The sequence below is a fragment of the Leptodactylus fuscus genome, unplaced genomic scaffold, assembly GCF_031893055.1.
Source record: "Leptodactylus fuscus isolate aLepFus1 unplaced genomic scaffold, aLepFus1.hap2 HAP2_SCAFFOLD_204, whole genome shotgun sequence".
In the NCBI taxonomy this organism is placed as follows: Eukaryota; Metazoa; Chordata; class Amphibia; order Anura; family Leptodactylidae; genus Leptodactylus; species Leptodactylus fuscus.
Genome location: NW_027440227.1, coordinates 88,219 through 107,677, shown reverse-complemented (window position 1 = coordinate 107,677; position 19,459 = coordinate 88,219). Strand labels below are relative to the sequence as shown.

At 45.9% G+C, this 19,459-nt stretch overlaps 1 protein-coding gene across 1 annotated transcript in view; it reads left to right on the top strand.

The window, feature by feature from the left end:
• TMPRSS2 (transmembrane serine protease 2) overlaps positions 1-11,183 on the top strand; it is a 28,058-nt gene extending 16,875 nt beyond the window's left edge. The window contains exons 11-13 of the mRNA XM_075261562.1: positions 3,274-3,416; positions 5,297-5,449; positions 11,097-11,183. Of these exons, the coding sequence (XP_075117663.1) occupies positions 3,274-3,416; positions 5,297-5,449; positions 11,097-11,108 (308 nt within the window). The 3' untranslated portion in view covers positions 11,109-11,183. The remainder of the gene's footprint in view (positions 1-3,273; positions 3,417-5,296; positions 5,450-11,096) is intronic.
• The last annotated feature ends 8,276 nt before the right edge of the window (positions 11,184-19,459 follow it).

Below are 19,459 nucleotides of genomic sequence, written 5' to 3'. Positions count from 1 at the left end.
AATACAGGATAAGTAATGTAATATATATACACAGTGACCAGCAGAATAGTGAGCGCAGCTCTGGGGTAGAATACAGGATAAGTAATGTAATGTATGTACACAGTGACTGCACCAGCAGAATAGTGAGCGCAGCTCTGGAGTATAATACAGGATAAGTAATGTAATGTATGTACACAGTGACCAGCAGAATAGTGAGCGCAGCTCTGGAGTATAATACAGGATAAGTAATGTAATGTATATACACAGTGACCAGCAGAATAGTGAGCGCAGCTCTGGAGTATAATACAGGATAAGTAATGTAATGTATGTACACAGCGACCAGCAGAATAGTGAGCGCAGCTCTGGAGTATAATACAGGATAAGTAATGTAATATATGTACACAGTGACTGTACCAGCAGAATAGTGAGCGCAGCTCTGGAGTATAATACAGGATAAGTAATGTAATATATGTACACAGTGACTGTACCAGCAGAATAGTGAGCGCAGCTCTGGAGTATAATACAGGATAAGTAATGTAATGTATGTACACAGTGACTGTACCAGCAGAATAGTGAGCGCAGCACTGGGGTATAATACAGGATAAGTAATGTAATATATGTACACAGTGACTGTACCAGCAGAATAGTGAGCGCAGCTCTGGAGTATAATACAGGATAAGTAATGTAATATATATACACAGTGACCAGCAGAATAGTGAGCGCAGCTCTGGAGTATAATACAGGATAAGTAATGTAATGTATATACACAGTGACTGTACCAGCAGAATAGTGAGCGCAGCTCTGGAGTATAATACAGGATAAGTAATGTAATATATATACACAGTGACCAGCAGAATAGTGAGCGCAGCTCTGGGGTAGAATACAGGATAAGTAATGTAATGTATGTACACAGTGACTGCACCAGCAGAATAGTGAGCGCAGCTCTGGAGTATAATACAGGATAAGTAATGTAATGTATATACACAGTGACTGTACCAGCAGAATAGTGAGCGCAGCTCTGGAGTATAATACAGGATAAGTAATGTAATGTATGTACACAGTGACCAGCAGAATAGTGAGCGCAGCTCTGCAGTATAATACAGGATAAGTAATGTAATGTATGTACACAGCGACTGTACCAGCAGAATAGTGAGCGCAGCTCTGGAGTATAATACAGGATAAGTAATGTAATGTATGTACACAGTGACTGCACCAGCAGAATAGTGAGCGCAGCTCTGGAGTATAATACAGGAGAAGTAATGTAATGTATGTACACAGTGACTGTACCAGCAGAATAGTGAGCGCAGCTCTGGAGTATAATACAGGATAAGTAATGTAATGTATGTACACAGTGACTGCACCAGCAGAATAGTGAGCGCAGCTCTGGAGTATAATACAGGATAAGTAATGTATGTACACAGTGTCTGTACCAGCAGAATAGTGAGCGCAGCTCTGGAGTATAATACAGGATAAGTAATGTAATGTATGTACACAGTGACTGTACCAGCAGAATAGTGAGCGCAGCTCTGGAGTATAATACAGGATAAGTAATGTAATGTATGTACACAGTGACTGTACCAGCAGAATAGTGAGCGCAGCTCTGGAGTATAATACAGGATAAGTAATGTAATGTATGTACACAGTGACTGTACCAGCAGAATAGTGAGCGCAGCTCTGGAGTATAATACAGGATAAGTAATGTAATGTATGTACACAGTGACTGTACCAGCAGAATAGTGAGCGCAGCTCTGGAGTATAATACAGGATAAGTAATGTAATGTATGTACACAGTGACTGTACCAGCAGAATAGTGAGCGCAGCTCTGGAGTATAACACAGGATAAGTAATGTAATGTATGTACACAGTGACTGTACCAGCAGAATAGTGAGCGCAGCTCTGGAGTATAATACAGGATAAGTAATGTAATGTATGTACACAGTGACTGCACCAGCAGAATAGTGAGCGCAGCTCTGGAGTATAATACAGGATAAGTAATGTATGTACACAGTGTCTGTACCAGCAGAATAGTGAGCGCAGCTCTGGAGTATAATACAGGATAAGTAATGTAATGTATGTACACAGTGACTGTACCAGCAGAATAGTGAGCACAGCTCTGGAGTATAATACAGGATAAGTAATGTAATGTATGTACACAGTGACTGTACCAGCAGAATAGTGAGCGCAGCTCTGGAGTATAATACAGGATAAGTAATGTAATGTATGTACACAGTGACTGCACCAGCAGAATAGTGAGCGCAGCTCTGGAGTATAATACAGGACAAGTAATGTAATGTATGTACACAGTGACTGTACCAGCAGAATAGTGAGCGCAGCTCTGGAGTATAATACAGGATAAGTAATGTAATGTATGTACACAGTGACTGCACCAGCAGAATATGTACACAGTGACTGTACCAGCAGAATAGTGAGCGCAGCTCTGGAGTATAATACAGGATAAGTAATGTAATGTATGTACACAGTGACTGTACCAGCAGAATAGTGAGCGCAGCTCTGGAGTATAATACAGGATAAGTAATGTAATGTATGTACACAGTGACTGTACCAGCAGAATAGTGAGCGCAGCTCTGGAGTATAATACAGGATAAGTAATGTATGTACACAGTGACTGTACCAGCAGAATAGTGAGCGCAGCTCTGGAGTATAATACAGGATAAGTAATGTAATGTATGTACACAGTGACTGTACCAGCAGAATAGTGAGCGCAGCTCTGGAGTATAATACCGGATAAGTAATGTAATGTATGTACACAGTGACTGCACCAGCAGAATAGTGAGCGCAGCTCTGGAGTATAATACAGGATAAGTAATGTAATGTATGTACACAGTGACTGCACCAGCAGAATAGTGAGCGCAGCTCTGGGGTATAATACAGGATAAGTAATGTAATGTATGTACACAGTGACTGTACCAGCAGAATAGTGAGCGCAGCTCTGGGGTATAATACAGGATAAGTAATGTAATGTATGTACACAGTGACTGCACCAGCAGAATAGTGAGCGCAGCTCTGGAGTATAATACAGGATAAGTAATGTATGTACACAGTGACTGTACCAGCAGAATAGTGAGCGCAGCTCTGGAGTATAATACAGGATAAGTAATGTAATGTATGTACACAGTGACTGCACCAGCAGAATAATGAGCGCAGCTCTGGAGTATAATACAGGATATATAATATATCTACACAGTGCCTTAGTCTTCACCATTTTCCCTTACTGTAATGACACTACTGATTATTGTACTGACATGAAGCCGCCATGTTGTATTTCCCCCCCAGGCTCCACCTCCAGTTTTCTGATGGCCGCTAACATCCCTTTAATCAGCTCCACAGTCTGCAATTCCCCTTCTGTTTACAATGGTATCATCACGTCCTCCATGATTTGTGCCGGTTACCTCTCGGGGGGTGTTGATACTTGTCAGGTAAGATTTCATTGCAGATCAGGGGTTGGGGTTCCTCTATATTGTCTTCTCGCCATCTCTGAGCCATTCCTTAATTGTAACCCTTGCTAGTAGATTAGTCCTTGCAGGGCGTGTATACTTCCACAATCTATTGTTTCTATGGTCTCCGGACACTTCCTGTACGGACCTGTTGTCTCCATGCTTACAGACTACAATCCCTTTGTGTAGTCGGATCCTGCCTGGCCTCTTCTTTGATGTCTATGGTGATATGACGACAGACTACACCGGGTTTGTTGGTAGTCTGTAACCATGGAGACACGCAGGTTTTCACAGGACTAGAGATAATAGACAATAGAATGATTGCAGATACAACGTCACAGTCTTCTGCAGAGGAGCTGCGTACACAAAATAAGAGACTTACACCAACACTCATTAGGTTTTTTTATTATTATACACTAGCTTCTGCCCACGACTTTGTCTGTACGCTGTTGGCATCGATGATCCGTCTTCTTAGGTGTTTCGGCAGCTCTCGGGCTGTCCAACCGCTGAACTTGTTCCTCGCACCGTCCCTGTGATTGTTCTCAGCAGCTCGCTGGGACGCCATGTAATGAGCGTGTTGTTGGCATCAATGATCTGCTTGCTCTGGCGTTTCGGCTGCTCTAAGAGCCACTTGATGCCTTACTTGCTCCTTCCCCCTGAGCTCCGCTTGAGGAGAACTCTGTGACTTCTGGCTCCTTCATCGCTCTCTGTGTTTGTGACAAATTAGATTTTCTTTTTCCCGCCATGTTTAATATCAGCAAACTGCCAATGTGGAGTAAAGGTGTTTTCCCCTCCAGTGTGTCAGCACTGCCTGGAGCAGATCAGATAATATGCAGATGCTTGTACACAATGGACTGAGGGTTAGCTGAGTGTTACATAGAGAGATAACAGACCGGGGACCTGAGATAAGCGGCTGCAGGAGCAGTGTAATATAGTATGTGACCATAAATCCAGAACAGTAGTGAAGCCATGTCATTTACCGGGATACAAAGTAGCGGATGTGTTACTCCAGGTTACAGAGTATCTATGGGACATGTAATATAGTATGTGACCATAAATCCAGAACAGTAGTGAAGCCATGTCATTTACCGGGATACAAAGTAGCTGATGTGTTACTCCAGGTTACAGAGTATCTATGGGACATGTAATATAGTATGTGACCATAAATCCAGAACAGTAGTGAAGCCATGTCATTTACCGGGATACAAAGTAGCTGATGTGTTACTCCAGGTTACAGAGTATCTATGGGACATGTAATATAGTATGTGACCATCAATCCAGAACAGTAGTGAAGCCATGTCATTTACCGGGATACAAAGTAGCGGATGTGTTACTCCAGGTTATAGAGTATCTATGGGACATGTAATATAGTATGTGACCATAAATCCAGAACAGTAGTGAAGCCATGTCATTTACCAGGATACAAAGTAGCCGATGTGTTACTCCAGGTTATAGAGTATCTATGGGACAATTCTCATCCAAATCCGCTCAGTGGTTTCTGTGATTGAGGAGCAAACATCCAAACTGTCACATGTATAATATTAGTAGGACTTATTGCTTGTATACAGGCTTTTGTAGGTGTATGCAGATCCCATTAGTCTGATGCCGTCCGTACAGTCGCGTAGTGAGCGCCTCCTAGTGGCGGCTCTGAGTTTCAGAAAAAATAAAATATAATAAATTAATCAGAACAGAACTTGGTATTTAATGGCGGCCGTAACGGTGTAAAGATGTCACATTTATTGGAGCTTTCGTTAGTGTTGGGGTCCCCTCTATGTTTGGCTTGGGTCCTATGACAACTTTGTAGACCTCTGCTGCTGATCATTGCCATTGGATTGTCTGTCATTTCTTTTGTGTCTCCACAGGGTGACAGCGGGGGTCCTCTAGTCACCAAGACAAACAATTTGTGGTGGCTTGTGGGGGACACGAGCTGGGGGAGCGGCTGCGCCCAACGTAATAAGCCTGGAGTCTACGGGAATGTAACGGTGTTCCTGGAGTGGATCTACAATCAGATGCAGGTGGAGTAGCATTTAGTGTCCTGTTTCACTGCAGAGTGGGTTACAGTTCACTCCTGGGGATGAGGGTTTGGTGGGGGCTGTCAGGGGTTGGAGGATGTCAGGGGGGTGGGGGCTGTCAGGGGGGTGGGGGCTGTCAGGGGGGTGGGGGCTGTCAGGGGGGTGGGGGCTGTCAGGGGTTGGAGGATGTCAGGGGTGGGGGCTGTCAGGGGGGTGGGGGCTGTCAGGGGTGGGCTACAAATATTCTGGTATCAGATCCCCATTCCATACCGTACCAGCGCAGGCTCGACGGGAAGTAATGCAGCTCAGGTGACCACTGCGACCAATGATGGTATCTGTGCCCAACGTGTGACCGCTGAGACCAGGCATGAAATGATGGGGTGGGGGCCCGAAGCCCCAAACAGATGTCCAGGATGCCCAGAAAACCCTGTTAAAAGGGGCCACACGGTGGCTCAGTGGTTAGCACTGCAGCCTTGCAGCGCTGGAGTCCTGGTGTTCAAATCCCACCAAGGGCATAAAACCATCTGCAAGGTCGTGATGGACTTAATGTCAAGCGGTACGGCTGCAATGTTAGAACATGGAGGCTTGCTGCTATCATCCCAATCCAGCAGGGGGAGCCAGTTCTCAGCTAGAGACAATAGAGTGACCTGGGAAAGTAGAAGCTGGGGGCACAGGAAGTCTAGGACACACAGGGTTTCCAGGGGAAGAAGACTGCAGTGCTGCAGAGCAGAAGCCGTGTCTGCCAATAGAAAGCAAGAGTGCTGTCATATAGTGACCAGAGCCAAGCAGAACAGCCCAGTGACGCACAGACGAGCTGAAGCAAGCACTGAAGAAGGAGAGCAACACAGAGCAGTGCAAGTAACTGAAGTGCAGAGCACATGTGATAGAAGTGCAGCAAGGACACAGAAGAGCTGAAGCAAGCACTGAAGAAGGAGAGGAACACAGGGCAGTGCAAGTAACTGAAGTGCAGAGCACATGTGATAGAAGTGCAGCAAGGACACAGAAGAGCTGAAGCAAGCACTGAAGAAGGAGAGCAACACAGGGCAGTGCAAGTAACTGAAGTGCAGAGCACATGTGATAGAAGTGCAGCAAGGACACAGGAGTGCTGAAGCAAGCACTGAAGAAGGAGAACAACACAGGGCAGTGCAAGTAACTGAAGTGCAGAGCACATGTGATAGAAGTGCAGCAAGGACACAGGAGTGCTGAAGCAAACACTGAAGAAGGAGAGCAACACAGGGCAGTGCAAGTAACTGAAGTGCAGAGCACATGTGATAGAAGTGCAGCAAGGACACAGGAGTGCTGAAGCAAACACTGAAGAAGGAGAGCAACACAGGGCAGTGCAAGTAACTGAAGTGCAGAGCACATGTGATAGAAGTGCAGCAAGGACACAGGAGTACTGAAGCAAACACTGAAGAAGGAGAGCAACACAGAGCAGTGCAAGTACCTGAAGTGCAGAGCACATGTGATAGAAGTGCAGCAAGGACACAGAAGAGCTGAAGCAAGCACTGAAGAAGGAGAGCAACACAGGGCAGTGCAAGTAACTGCAGTGCAGAGCACATGTGATAGAAGTGCAGCAAGGACACAGGAGTACTGAAGCAAACACTGAAGAAGGAGAGCAACACAGAGCAGTGCAAGTAACTGAAGTGCAGAGCACATGTGATAGAAGTGCAGCAAGGACACAGGAGTGCTGAAGCAAACACTGAAGAAGGAGAGCAACACAGAGCAGTGCAAGTACCTGAAGTGCAGAGCACATGTGATAGAAGTGCAGCAAGGACACAGAAGTACTGAAACAAACACTGAAGAAGGAGAGCAACACAGAGCAGTGCAAGTACCTGAAGTGCAGAGCACATGTGATAGAAGTGCAGCAAGGACACAGGAGTGCTGAAGCAAACACTGAAGAAGGAGAGCAACACAGAGCAGTGCAAGTAACTGAAGTGCAGAGCACATGTGATAGAAGTGCAGCAAGGACACAGAAGTACTGAAACAAACACTGAAGAAGGAGAGCAACACAGGGCAGTGCAAGTAACTGCAGTGCAGAGCACATGTGATAGAAGTGCAGCAAGGACACAGGAGTACTGAAGCAAACACTGAAGAAGGAGAGCAACACAGAGCAGTGCAAGTAACTGAAGTGCAGAGCACATGTGATAGAAGTGCAGCAAGGACACAGGAGTGCTGAAGCAAACACTGAAGAAGGAGAGCAACACAGAGCAGTGCAAGTACCTGAAGTGCAGAGCACATGTGATAGAAGTGCAGCAAGGACACAGAAGTACTGAAACAAACACTGAAGAAGGAGAGCAACACAGAGCAGTGCAAGTAACTGAAGTGCAGAGCACATGTGATAGAAGTGCAGCAAGGACACAGAAGTACTGAAACAAACACTGAAGAAGGAGAGCAACACAGAGCAGTGCAAGTAACTACAGTGCAGAGCACATGTGATGGAAGTGCAGCAAGGACACAGAAGAGCTGAAGCAAGCACTGAAGAAGGAGAGCAACACAGGGCAGTGCAAGTAACTGAAGTGCAGAGCACATGTGATAGAAGTGCAGCAAGGACACAGGAGTGCTGAAGCAAGCACTGAAGAAGGAGAGCAACACAGGGCAGTGCAAGTAACTGAAGTGCAGAGCACATGTGATAGAAGTGCAGCAAGGACACAGGAGTGCTGAAGCAAACACTGAAGAAGGAGAGCAACACAGGGCAGTGCAAGTAACTGAAGTGCAGAGCACATGTGATAGAAGTGCAGCAAGGACACAGGAGTGCTGAAGCAAACACTGAAGAAGGAGAGCAACACAGAGCAGTGCAAGTACCTGAAGTGCAGAGCACATGTGATAGAAGTGCAGCAAGGACACAGGAGTGCTGAAGCAAACACTGAAGAAGGAGAGCAACACAGAGCAGTGCAAGTACCTGAAGTGCAGAGCACATGTGATAGAAGTGCAGCAAGGACACAGGAGTGCTGAAGCAAACACTGAAGAAGGAGAGCAACACAGAGCAGTGCAAGTACCTGAAGTGCAGAGCACATGTGATAGAAGTGCAGCAAGGACACAGAAGTACTGAAACAAACACTGAAGAAGGAGAGCAACACAGAGCAGTGCAAGTACCTGAAGTGCAGAGCACATGTGATAGAAGTGCAGCAAGGACACAGGAGTGCTGAAGCAAACACTGAAGAAGGAGAGCAACACAGAGCAGTGCAAGTAACTGAAGTGCAGAGCACATGTGATAGAAGTGCAGCAAGGACACAGAAGTACTGAAACAAACACTGAAGAAGGAGAGCAACACAGAGCAGTGCAAGTAACTACAGTGCAGAGCACGTGATAGAAGTGCAGCAAGGACACAGGAGTACTGAAACAAACACTGAAGAAGGAGAGCAACACAGGGCTGTGCAAGTAACTGTAGTGCAGAGCACATGTGATAGAAGTGCAGCAAGGACACAGGAGTGTGCAGCCAGCTATCCCACTGCAAACAAGAGGAAGAGACAGAGCATGAGCCCCAGAGGAATCCAGTGCCCTCCAGCAGGATCAGTAAGCAAAGCCCATTAAGAGACTGTAACCAGCCACACAGTGCCACTAAAGCTGTCGCTATACCCCTCCTTTATGCACCCCAGTTCTTATAGAGACTGTCCCTCCTGTATATGATTTACCTGCTGCAATAGTTCAAGAGCCTGTTGCTGTGTTCAAGAATCATAACAAGTAAAGCCGTTCCTGTTTTACTCCGTTGTCTGAATGAGTTTGTTGCCAGTCACCTGCACCTCTTACAGTTGCACCATCCGCCATTATAGGAAGCAGTATTGGCATTGGTCACATTGGCATTGGTCACATTGGCATTGGTCACATGTAAGATGCCACGAGGTGCAGTGTTGTCCAATTTCGAGAAAGGGCTAATTGTGGGGACCACAGAAATGGTTGATCCTTAAGAGACATAGCACGTGAACTGAGTTACCCAAAATGGACAGTGGCCTATGTGATTACCAAGTGGAAGGTGAATAGTGATTGTGGGAATGTGCCCCGATTCAGCAGACCCCCGAAACTGAGAGATAGAGACCGACGAGTGCTGGCCAGAGAAACCGCACCCGACCGATGGCCGACATACACCAGGAGAGTCACCGGGTATCGGAAGTATTGTGCCGATCTATCCCATCCATAAGGAGCGTCTGCTGGGGGCTACTGACTATTGGATAGGAAGACATGGGGTCTTATATTCTACCGCAGGGGTCCGAGTACTTCTTGGTAGTCAGAGGACCTTGTACAACCTGAGAATCGGCTGAGCACGGTTTTTGAGGAAAGCCGCCATGTTTTTCTAATCCTGGAATCCCTTTTAACCCCTTAGACTTTTGTATGGCTCTGCTCAGGGCACAATGAGCCGGACACGTCCAGGGACACCCCGGTGGTCTCTGAGCTGCCGCACTCCATATACTTAGTGGTGACTGTGTTGGGTATTATAGCTATAGTGGGGGGAGAAGAGGGGGATGCAGCTGCAGCTTATAGCTCATGAGAGGAAATGGATTATGTATTTAGTTTAATAAGGGGTGTTTGGATTGGATGCAGGGGTGCACTGTGGAGGAGGGGTCCTATAACCTCTGACCTTAGCCTATACCGGGGGGCGCAGTGCGGAGGAGAGGTCCTATAACCTCTGACTTTAGCCTATGTCAGGGTTGCACTGTGGAGGAGGGGGTCCTATAACCTCTGACCTTAGTCTATGCCGGGGGGGCACACTGTGGGGGAGGGGTCCTATAACCTCTGACCTTAGCCTATGCCGGGGGTTGCACTGTGGAGGAGGGGTCCTATAACCTCTGACCTTAGCCTATGTCAGGGTTGCACTGTGGGGGAGGGGTCCTATAACCTCTGACCTTAGCCTATGCCGGGGGTTGCACTGTGGGGGAGGGGTCCTATAACCTCTGACCTTAGCCTATGCCGGGGGTTGCACTGTGGAGGAGGGGTCCTATAACCTCTGACCTTAGCCTATGTCAGGGTTGCACTGTGGGGGAGGGGTCCTATAACCTCTGACCTTAGCCTATGCTGGGGTTGCACTGTGGGGGAGGGGTCCTATAACCTCTGACCTTAGCCTATGCCGGGGGGCGCACTGTGGAGGAGGGGTCCTATAACCTCTGACCTTAGCCTATGCCGGGGGGCGCACTGTGGAGGAGGGGTCCTATAACCTCTGACCTTAGCCTATGTCAGGGTTGCACTGTGGGGGAGGGGTCCTATAACCTCTGACCTTAGCCTATGCCGGGGGTTGCACTGTGGGGGAGGGGTCCTATAACCTCTGACCTTAGCCTATGCCGGGGGTTGCACTGTGGAGGAGGGGTCCTATAACCTCTGACCTTAGCCTATGGCGGGGGTTGCACTGTGGAGGAGGGGTCCTATAACCTCTGACCTTAGCCTATGCCGGGGGTTGCACTGTGGAGGAGGGGTCCTATAACCTCTGACCTTAGCCTATGCTGGGGTTGCACTGTGGGGGAGGGGTCCTATAACCTCTGACCTTAGCCTATGCTGGGGTTGCACTGTGGGGGAGGGGTCCTATAACCTCTGACCTTAGCCTATGCTGGGGTTGCACTGTGGGGGAGGGGTCCTATAACCTCTGACCTTAGCCTATGCTGGGGTTGCACTGTGGGGGAGGGGTCCTATAACCTCTGACCTATGTCTTCTCTTCTCCTTGCAGGTGTACACATGACGGCGCCGCTATCTCCTACTATGTTGCTGCAGTGTGAGGGGCGCCAGGACTTAGGGGTATTAAGTGTTCTGTGCACAGTGGGATGGCGGAGTGCTGCGCACCCTCTCAGCGCCATCTAGTGGTCAATGTATATATTTCTTTGTTCTGTAACCCCAATGATTTTCCTCGGAGTGCCACTTGTGAGTGACTGTGAATGTGTCGGGAATTCTGACTTGTGTAATATTTGTTATTAAATTGTGATACGGAAGGGTCATGGGTCATAGGTCATATGTGATTGTGGAGTCACAGAGATCGACGCCATCCGTGGGCCGCATCAAATCCTGGTAATGTGGATAGAAATGCCATGACCCCTCCCCCCCCCTCCCTCCCTATTTGTTCCTATTGGTTACAACCTTATTTCTCTTAAAGAGGTGTCACAATAATTTCCAAAAAAAAAACTCCTTAGGTTGTGTTCACATGGTACAGTTGGGAAAAAACGATAATTTTGATGCAGTTTTTAAGTGCAAAGGTGAAAGGCAATGTAAAATAAAAAAAAACGGCATCAAAACTGCTTGTAGAGTTCTCTCCCGCTATTCTGTGCTGGACAATGGGCGGGTTCATGTCATGCCTATACACATCAGTCTCGGGGTCATATACATTGTGCTGTCACATATGGAGCCTCCTCCCTATAGTCACATTGTATACCGGCCGCTCCCTGGACTGGTCCTGTATTATCCTCCAGAGCAGCATTCACATTTCAGCAGTTTGCTATCGAAACAATCAGCAATCCTTCCTGTATATCCAATCTAGAAGATCAGCCCATGGGGGCACCAGAAGTCTCAGCCACTCTACAGGCTTAAGTGCCACGGCCTCTTCATACAGCTGATCGGCAGGGGGCTGGGTGTCCGACCCTTGGTAACCTTTCATTCTAAGGACATGACCTGGAATAACCCTCTGAATGGGATTGTCTTACATTAAAAAAAAGGAGACAGCGCCCTGCCTGGCTATGGGTTGTAGTTGGTATTGCAGCTCATCCTTATTCTAGTTCATACTTGGAATACCAAATAAAGGCCACGGACAAGGGGGGCGCTGTTACTGCAAAAGAACAAAATAGAAAGCAGAACCTCACATTTCTGCAAAGACTGTTTACATGACCATAGATAAAGAGAAGACGTTCCGTCTGTCTGTCCTCTGTTGTTCCTCCGGGAAATAACCCACAAAATCATCTCCAACCATCTATTTATTTGTGTAGTGTGTGAGTGTGTGACGCCTGTCTGCCGCGACACAAATACATTCTATCTGCAATACCATGTCTGACCACACGGTGCGCTGTTACATAGAGCTCTATCACTAATGCTGTTGTGCGCCCCCTACTGGGAGCCACAATCTAGCTATAAAGCAGTATTTGCACCCACACATTCTGCTGACACTACACTTTTTTTTTTAGAATGTTGTATGTTATGTATATGTGTATATTGTATGTTGTGTATGTTGTATATGTGTATGTTGTGTATATGTATATGTTGTGTATGTTGTATATGTGTATATTGTATGTTATGTATATGGTGTATGTTGTGTATGTTTATATTGTATGTTATGTATATGTATATGTTGTGTATATGTTGTATGTTGTGTATGTTGTATATGTATATGTTGTGTATGTCGTATATGTGTATATTGTATGTTATGTATATGTGTATGTTGTATGTTGTATATGTGTATATTGTATGTTGTATATGTGTATGGTGTTTGTTGTGTATGTTGTATGTTGTATATGTGTATATTGTATGTTATGTATATGTGTATGGTGTTTGTTGTGTATGTTGTATATGTGTATGGTGTTTGTTGTGTATGTTGTATGTTGTATATGTGTATGGTGTTTGTTGTGTATGTTGTATGTTGTATATGTGTATATTGTATGTTATGTATATGTGTATGTTGTGTATGTTGTATGTTGTATATGTGTATATTGTATGTTATGTATATGTGTACGTTGTGTATGTTGTATGTTGTATATGTGTATATTGTATGTTATGTATATGTGTATGGTGTTTGTTGTGTATGTTGTGTATGTTGTATATGTGTATATTGTATGTTATGTATATGTGTATGTTGTGTATGTTGTATGTTGTATATGTGTATATTGTATGTTGTATATGTGTATATTGTATGTTATGTATATGTGTATGGTGTTTGTTGTGTATGTTGTATGTTGTATATGTGTATATTGTATGTTATGTATATGTGTATGGTGTTTGTTGTGTATGTTGTATATGTGTATGGTGTTTGTTGTGTATGTTGTATGTTGTATATGTGTATGGTGTTTGTTGTGTATGTTGTATGTTGTATATGTGTATATTGTATGTTATGTATATGTGTATGTTGTGTATGTTGTATGTTGTATATGTGTATATTGTATGTTATGTATATGTGTATGTTGTATGTTGTATATGTGTATATTGTATGTTATGTATATGTGTATGGTGTTTGTTGTGTATGTTGTGTATGTTGTATATGTGTATATTGTATGTTATGTATATGTGTATGTTGTGTATGTTGTATATGTGTATATTGTATGTTGTATATGTGTATATTGTATGTTATGTATATGTGTATGGTGTTTGTTGTGTATGTTGTATGTTGTATATGTGTATATTGTATGTTATGTATATGTGTATGGTGTTTGTTGTGTATGTTGTATATGTGTATGGTGTTTGTTGTGTATGTTGTATGTTGTATATGTGTATGGTGTTTGTTGTGTATGTTGTATGTTGTATATGTGTATATTGTATGTTATGTATATGTGTATGTTGTGTATGTTGTATGTTGTATATGTGTATATTGTATGTTATGTATATGTGTATGTTGTATGTTGTATATGTGTATATTGTATGTTATGTATATGTGTATGGTGTTTGTTGTGTATGTTGTGTATGTTGTATATGTGTATATTGTATGTTATGTATATGTGTATGTTGTGTATGTTGTATATGTGTATATTGTATGTTGTATATGTGTATATTGTATGTTATGTATATGTGTATGTTGTGTATGTTGTATGTTGTATATGTGTATATTGTATGTTGTATATGTGTATATTGTATGTTATGTATATGTGTATGGTGTTTGTTGTGTATGTTGTATGTTGTATATGTGTATGGTGTTTGTTGTGTATGTTGTATGTTGTATATGTGTATATTGTATGTTATGTATATGTGTATGGTGTTTGTTGTGTATGTTGTATGTTGTATATGTGTATATTGTATGTTGTATATGTGTATATTGTATGTTATGTATATGTGTATGGTGTTTGTTGTGTATGTTGTATATGTGTATATTGTATGTTATGTGTATGGTGTTTGTTGTGTATATTGTATGTTGTATATGTGTATGGTGTTTGTTGTGTATGTTGTATATGTGTATATTGTATGTTATGTATATGTGTATGTTGTGTATGTTGTATATGTGTATATTGTATGTTATGTATATGTGTATGGTGTTTGTTGTGTATGTTGTATGTTGTATATGTGTATATTGTATGTTGTATATGTGTATATTGTATGTTATGTATATGTGTATGGTGTTTGTTGTGTATGTTGTATATGTGTATATTGTATGTTATGTATATGTGTATGTTGTGTATGTTGTATATGTGTATATTGTATGTTATGTATATGTGTATGGTGTTTGTTGTGTATGTTGTATGTTGTATATGCTGCGGATAGTTTTTCAGCCTTTGCTCCAATGCATATATATAAATAAATAAATAAATAAATAAATAAAAAAACACAAAATTTAGCAAAAACCTGTAACGCGTTCCTATAGTGATGTACAGTCTGTGTTTCCGTGGTTACAGAGCGAAGTGTGCAGGGTCACAAAGGGTTATTGGTAGTCTGTAACCATGGAGACACATTGTACACAATAGTATCCCGGGTGTGAGGGAACGTTCCGGCTGTAGCTCAATCTTCAGGGGACATTGTATTGTGTGCAGCCAACGGGGGGCAGAACACCGTACTGGGGCATTAGAGGGGCAGAACACCGTACTGGGGCATGGGGGGGGGGGGCAGAACACTGTACTGGGGCATTAGAGGGGCAGAACACTGTACTGGGGCATGGGGGGGGGGGGCAGAACACTGTACAGGGGCATTAGAGGGGCAGAACACCGTACAGGGGCATGGGGGGGGGGGGGGGCAGAACACCGTACTGGGGCATTAGGGAGGCAGAACACTGTACTGGGGCATTAGAGGGGCAGAACACTGTACAGGGGCATGGGGGGGGGCAGAACAGTGTACTGGGGCATTAGGGAGGCAGAACACTGTACTGGGGCATTAGAGGGGCAGAACACTGTACAGGGGCATGGGGGGGGGCAGAACAGTGTACTGGGGCATTAGGGAGGCAGAACACTGTACTGGGGCATGGGGGGGGGGGGCAGAACACTGTACTGGGGCATTAGGGAGGCAGAACACTGTACTGGGGCATTAGAGGGGCAGAACACTACAGAGGCATGGGGGGGGCAGAACACTGTACTGGGGTATTAGGGAGGCAGAACACTGTACTGGGGCATTAGGGAGGCAGAACACTGTACTGGGGCATTAGGGAGGCAGAACACTACAGAGGCATGGGGGGGGGGGGCAGAACACTGTACTGGGGCATTAGGGAGGCAGAACACTGTACTGGGGCATTAGGGGCAGAACACTACAGAGGCATGGGGGGGGGCAGAACACTGTACTGGGGTATTAGGGAGGCAGAACACTGTACTGGGGCATTAGGGAGGCAGAACACTGTACTGGGGCATTAGGGAGGCAGAACACTGTACTGGGGCATTAGGGAGGCAGAACACCGTACAGGGGCATTAGAGGGGCAGAACACTGTACTGGGGCATTAGGGAGGCAGAACACTGTACTGGGGCATTAGGGAGGCAGAACACTACAGAGGCATTAGGGGGGCAGAACACTACAGAGGCATGGGGGGGTAGAACACTGTACTGGGGTATTAGGGAGGCAGAACAGTGTACTGGGGCATTAGAGGGGCAGAACACTGTACTGGGGCATTAGGGAGGCAGAACACTGTACTGGGGTATTAGGGGGGGGCAGAACATCCTACAGGGGCATTAATGGGGCAGAACACCGTACTGGGGCATTGGGGGGCAGAACACTACAGAGGCATTAGGGGGGCAGAACACTACAGAGGCATTAGGGGGGCAGAACACTACAGAGGCATTAGGGGGGCAGAACACTACAGAGGCATTAGGGGGGCAGAACATCCTACAGGGGCATTAGGGGGGCAGAACACTACAGAGGCATTAGGGGGGCAGAACATCCTACAGGGGCATTAGGGGGGCAGAACACCGTACATTTACATCGTACATAAGGGCATGACACCACACAAGAGATGCAGTAGATTTTATGTAACAAATTATTGTCTTGTGGTGATACAAATAGTTGCAGAAGTCTCCCCCCCTCCCCCTCCCCTCCCCTCCCCCCTATAATATGAGCGCATGTCGGTGTGTTATGAAGTATTGGTTCCCGCGTGCGTTGTGATTATGTAAATACGTTTCTACCAGATTTATCTTTTTTATTTCTGCGTTTTGTAAATATCAATAAAAAGCTGAAAATGTAATTTTTTTTTAAATGGAAATAAAAAGAAATCGTTTAAATGCTGAAATTGTGTTTTTATTTGGCGGCTTCACTGGAGAATCTAATCTGTGTCCTAGTTATCGGATGGTCAAAAATTGGGAATACAAGGGGGCGGGACAAAGTTCTATGTGGGCGGAGTTAGCAAGTAGAAAATGATAGTATTATCCTACCTCCCGGGTCGGGTCCCGCAGTCCTGGTCAGCAGGAGGTATGTCCAGTCCGGAGAGGACGCAGATGAGTTGAATACAATGGGGAATCTGGAGGGGAGCGGCCCCCACCTCACCACTGTGCCCCCGCCTGCTTGGTGGGTTTAGATGAGCTGCAGCGGGTACATATGATGTCACGGGAATGGGTGGGGCCTCCCCGAGCAGGGCGGGGTCTCTTCCATAAGAGATCTGGAAGAATAGAAAGCAGTGAGGTGTCTTGTAGGACTGCAGGATGGAAGGGGAGAGAGAGCCTGGGACTGTATAATGGAGGGGGGAGGGGGGGGCAGCGTCAGCGCACGGCATAGTCGGGCAAGTGCCGGGGCCCACAGAGCCTCTGGGGGCCCCCAGCACAGAACGCAGGTGCAGCGTTCTGTGCTGATGCCTGGCTGCCGTGCTCACCCACCCCACTCGCGTACTCACTCTACCCGCAAACTCACTTGGAGTAGGTGAAGCTGCCGCGTAGGTGACGCCGCGCTCCTGTGTGACGTCACGTGCGTCATCCAGCCGCAGCGGCGCGCAGTGTCCTGACTCCAGTCCCGCCTCCTGCAAGCAAGCAAGAAGGACAGGACCGGGCTCCAGGCCGCTGGTGAGTATTCTTCAGGGGGGAGAGGGGGGTATGGAATTTCCAGCTGTTTGTATTAGGGGGTCTCAGTACAGGCTGGGGAGAGCAAGAGCCTGAGACGCCTTAATAGTGTCAGCAAGTGAAAGGGTCTTTATTTCAACCTATAAAGTACAATAAATTAAATAAATAAAGAAGACCGGACGACTTCAGGGAGAAGATTGTGGCTTTTTTTATATAATAAAAGGATTAACGGCTTCAATAAACATTTTTTTAAAGTTGTGTTTTTTTGTTAATACTTATTGTTGGCTTAGTAGTGGAAGCTGTCTAATAGACTAACCCTATCTCTAACACTAACCCCCCACTTATTACCCCGGTACCCACCGCCACCAGGGGTACTGGGAAGAGCCAGATACCGTCAGAAACTGACGATGCAGGACTGGGTGGCAGCAGGCTGGTATCATTAGGCCAAAATAAATGTCCCTTGCCACCCTGATAGTGTCCATAACCAGCCAGATACAAAACCAAGCAGCAGCAGCCTGACACTATCAGGGTGGCAAGGGCCATTTATTTTGGCCTAATGATACCAGCCTGCTGCCACCCAGTCCTGCATGATCAGTTTCTGACAGTCCAGGCCTGACGGTATCTGGCTCTTCCCAGTACCCCTGGTGGCGGTGGGTACCGGGGTAATAAGTGGGGGGTTAGTGTTAGCCATTCTACTGGCTAAGGGGGTGTTCACACTACCGTCAGTGTCGGACAGGTAGTGTCCGCTGTTAATGTCCGTTCAAAATCTTGTGCAGACATTAGCAGTGGACACTTCCTGTGTCCCGGACATTCTGCACTGATATAAATGGACGTCTTTTTACAGTCTTTTACAGTCCATGTCTGCCCATAAAAACCTGGAGCCGGCCCTGGGGGGGTAGTGATGTATTTACATGGGACTGCATGTTGGAGGAGGCTGTGGGGATTGGACTGATGTTTAGGGTGAGAGTCCCTGGGGTACTGTTGACATTGAGGGAGACGGGGTCTTTGTGGTGCTGCTGGCATCTGAAGGAGGGCAGGGGTCCTTAAACTGGGGGCAGCTGGAGGGGGATGTTAATATCCTCCTCCATTTGCCCCAATTTAATGTCCCCCATCAGCTAACCCCACAGTTTAATGTCCCCCTCTATTTGCCCCAGCTGTAGACTGTGGGGTCCATTTGAGGGGAACATTATAATGTGGGGGTGTAATATTCGGGTTATTGTCTGGGATATAACGAGAAATGGCTCGGAGTGGGAGGAGTCCAATTAGAAGTGGGTGGGGCTACATTTGCCAGGTCGCGCTGTGCACGCCACATATTGTGTCCCCCTTTCTATATTATACATGAGCAAACCCGGCTCCTCCCAATGATCAGGTAACATTGGGTTAATTTAACTAACTTTATTAATAAGACTGCACAAATGACAAACCTTCTGTTCCTTTTCTCTTAAACAAACTTTATTGACAGTGATTTCGGGCAGTGCACTTCTGGCCCGGGGAATTTGCCACCCGTCTGGGTCAGTTCTCCATTTGGGAGCCTTCTAGACATTCGGGGAGTGTTGGTAAGTATATGGGATCCTCAGGGAATTAAATGCCTGTGTACAACATAAGACACCCCAATAATAGACAACAAGTGGGGGCCATTACAGATTTAGCATTGGGGCACTGGAGAATTGGCAAGAATGAGCAACCATTGGATTTCTCCCAATGTTCTTCCTGACACCTCTCCCTGCCCCCATGCTTTACACTGCAGCTCTACTTGCTGAATTGATTGTCCACAGAGATGTCCTACGGGGTGAGAACAGATTTATTACAAAATACTCGACTACAAGACTAAACAGCCCCTAGTAATAAATACATCAGCATCCAATGGTCACCAGCGGGTCCTAGAGCGGGTCTCACTGATGGCGCTGCAGGCTAGCCGCACACAAGTAACTTTTAGGGGAAGTGATAA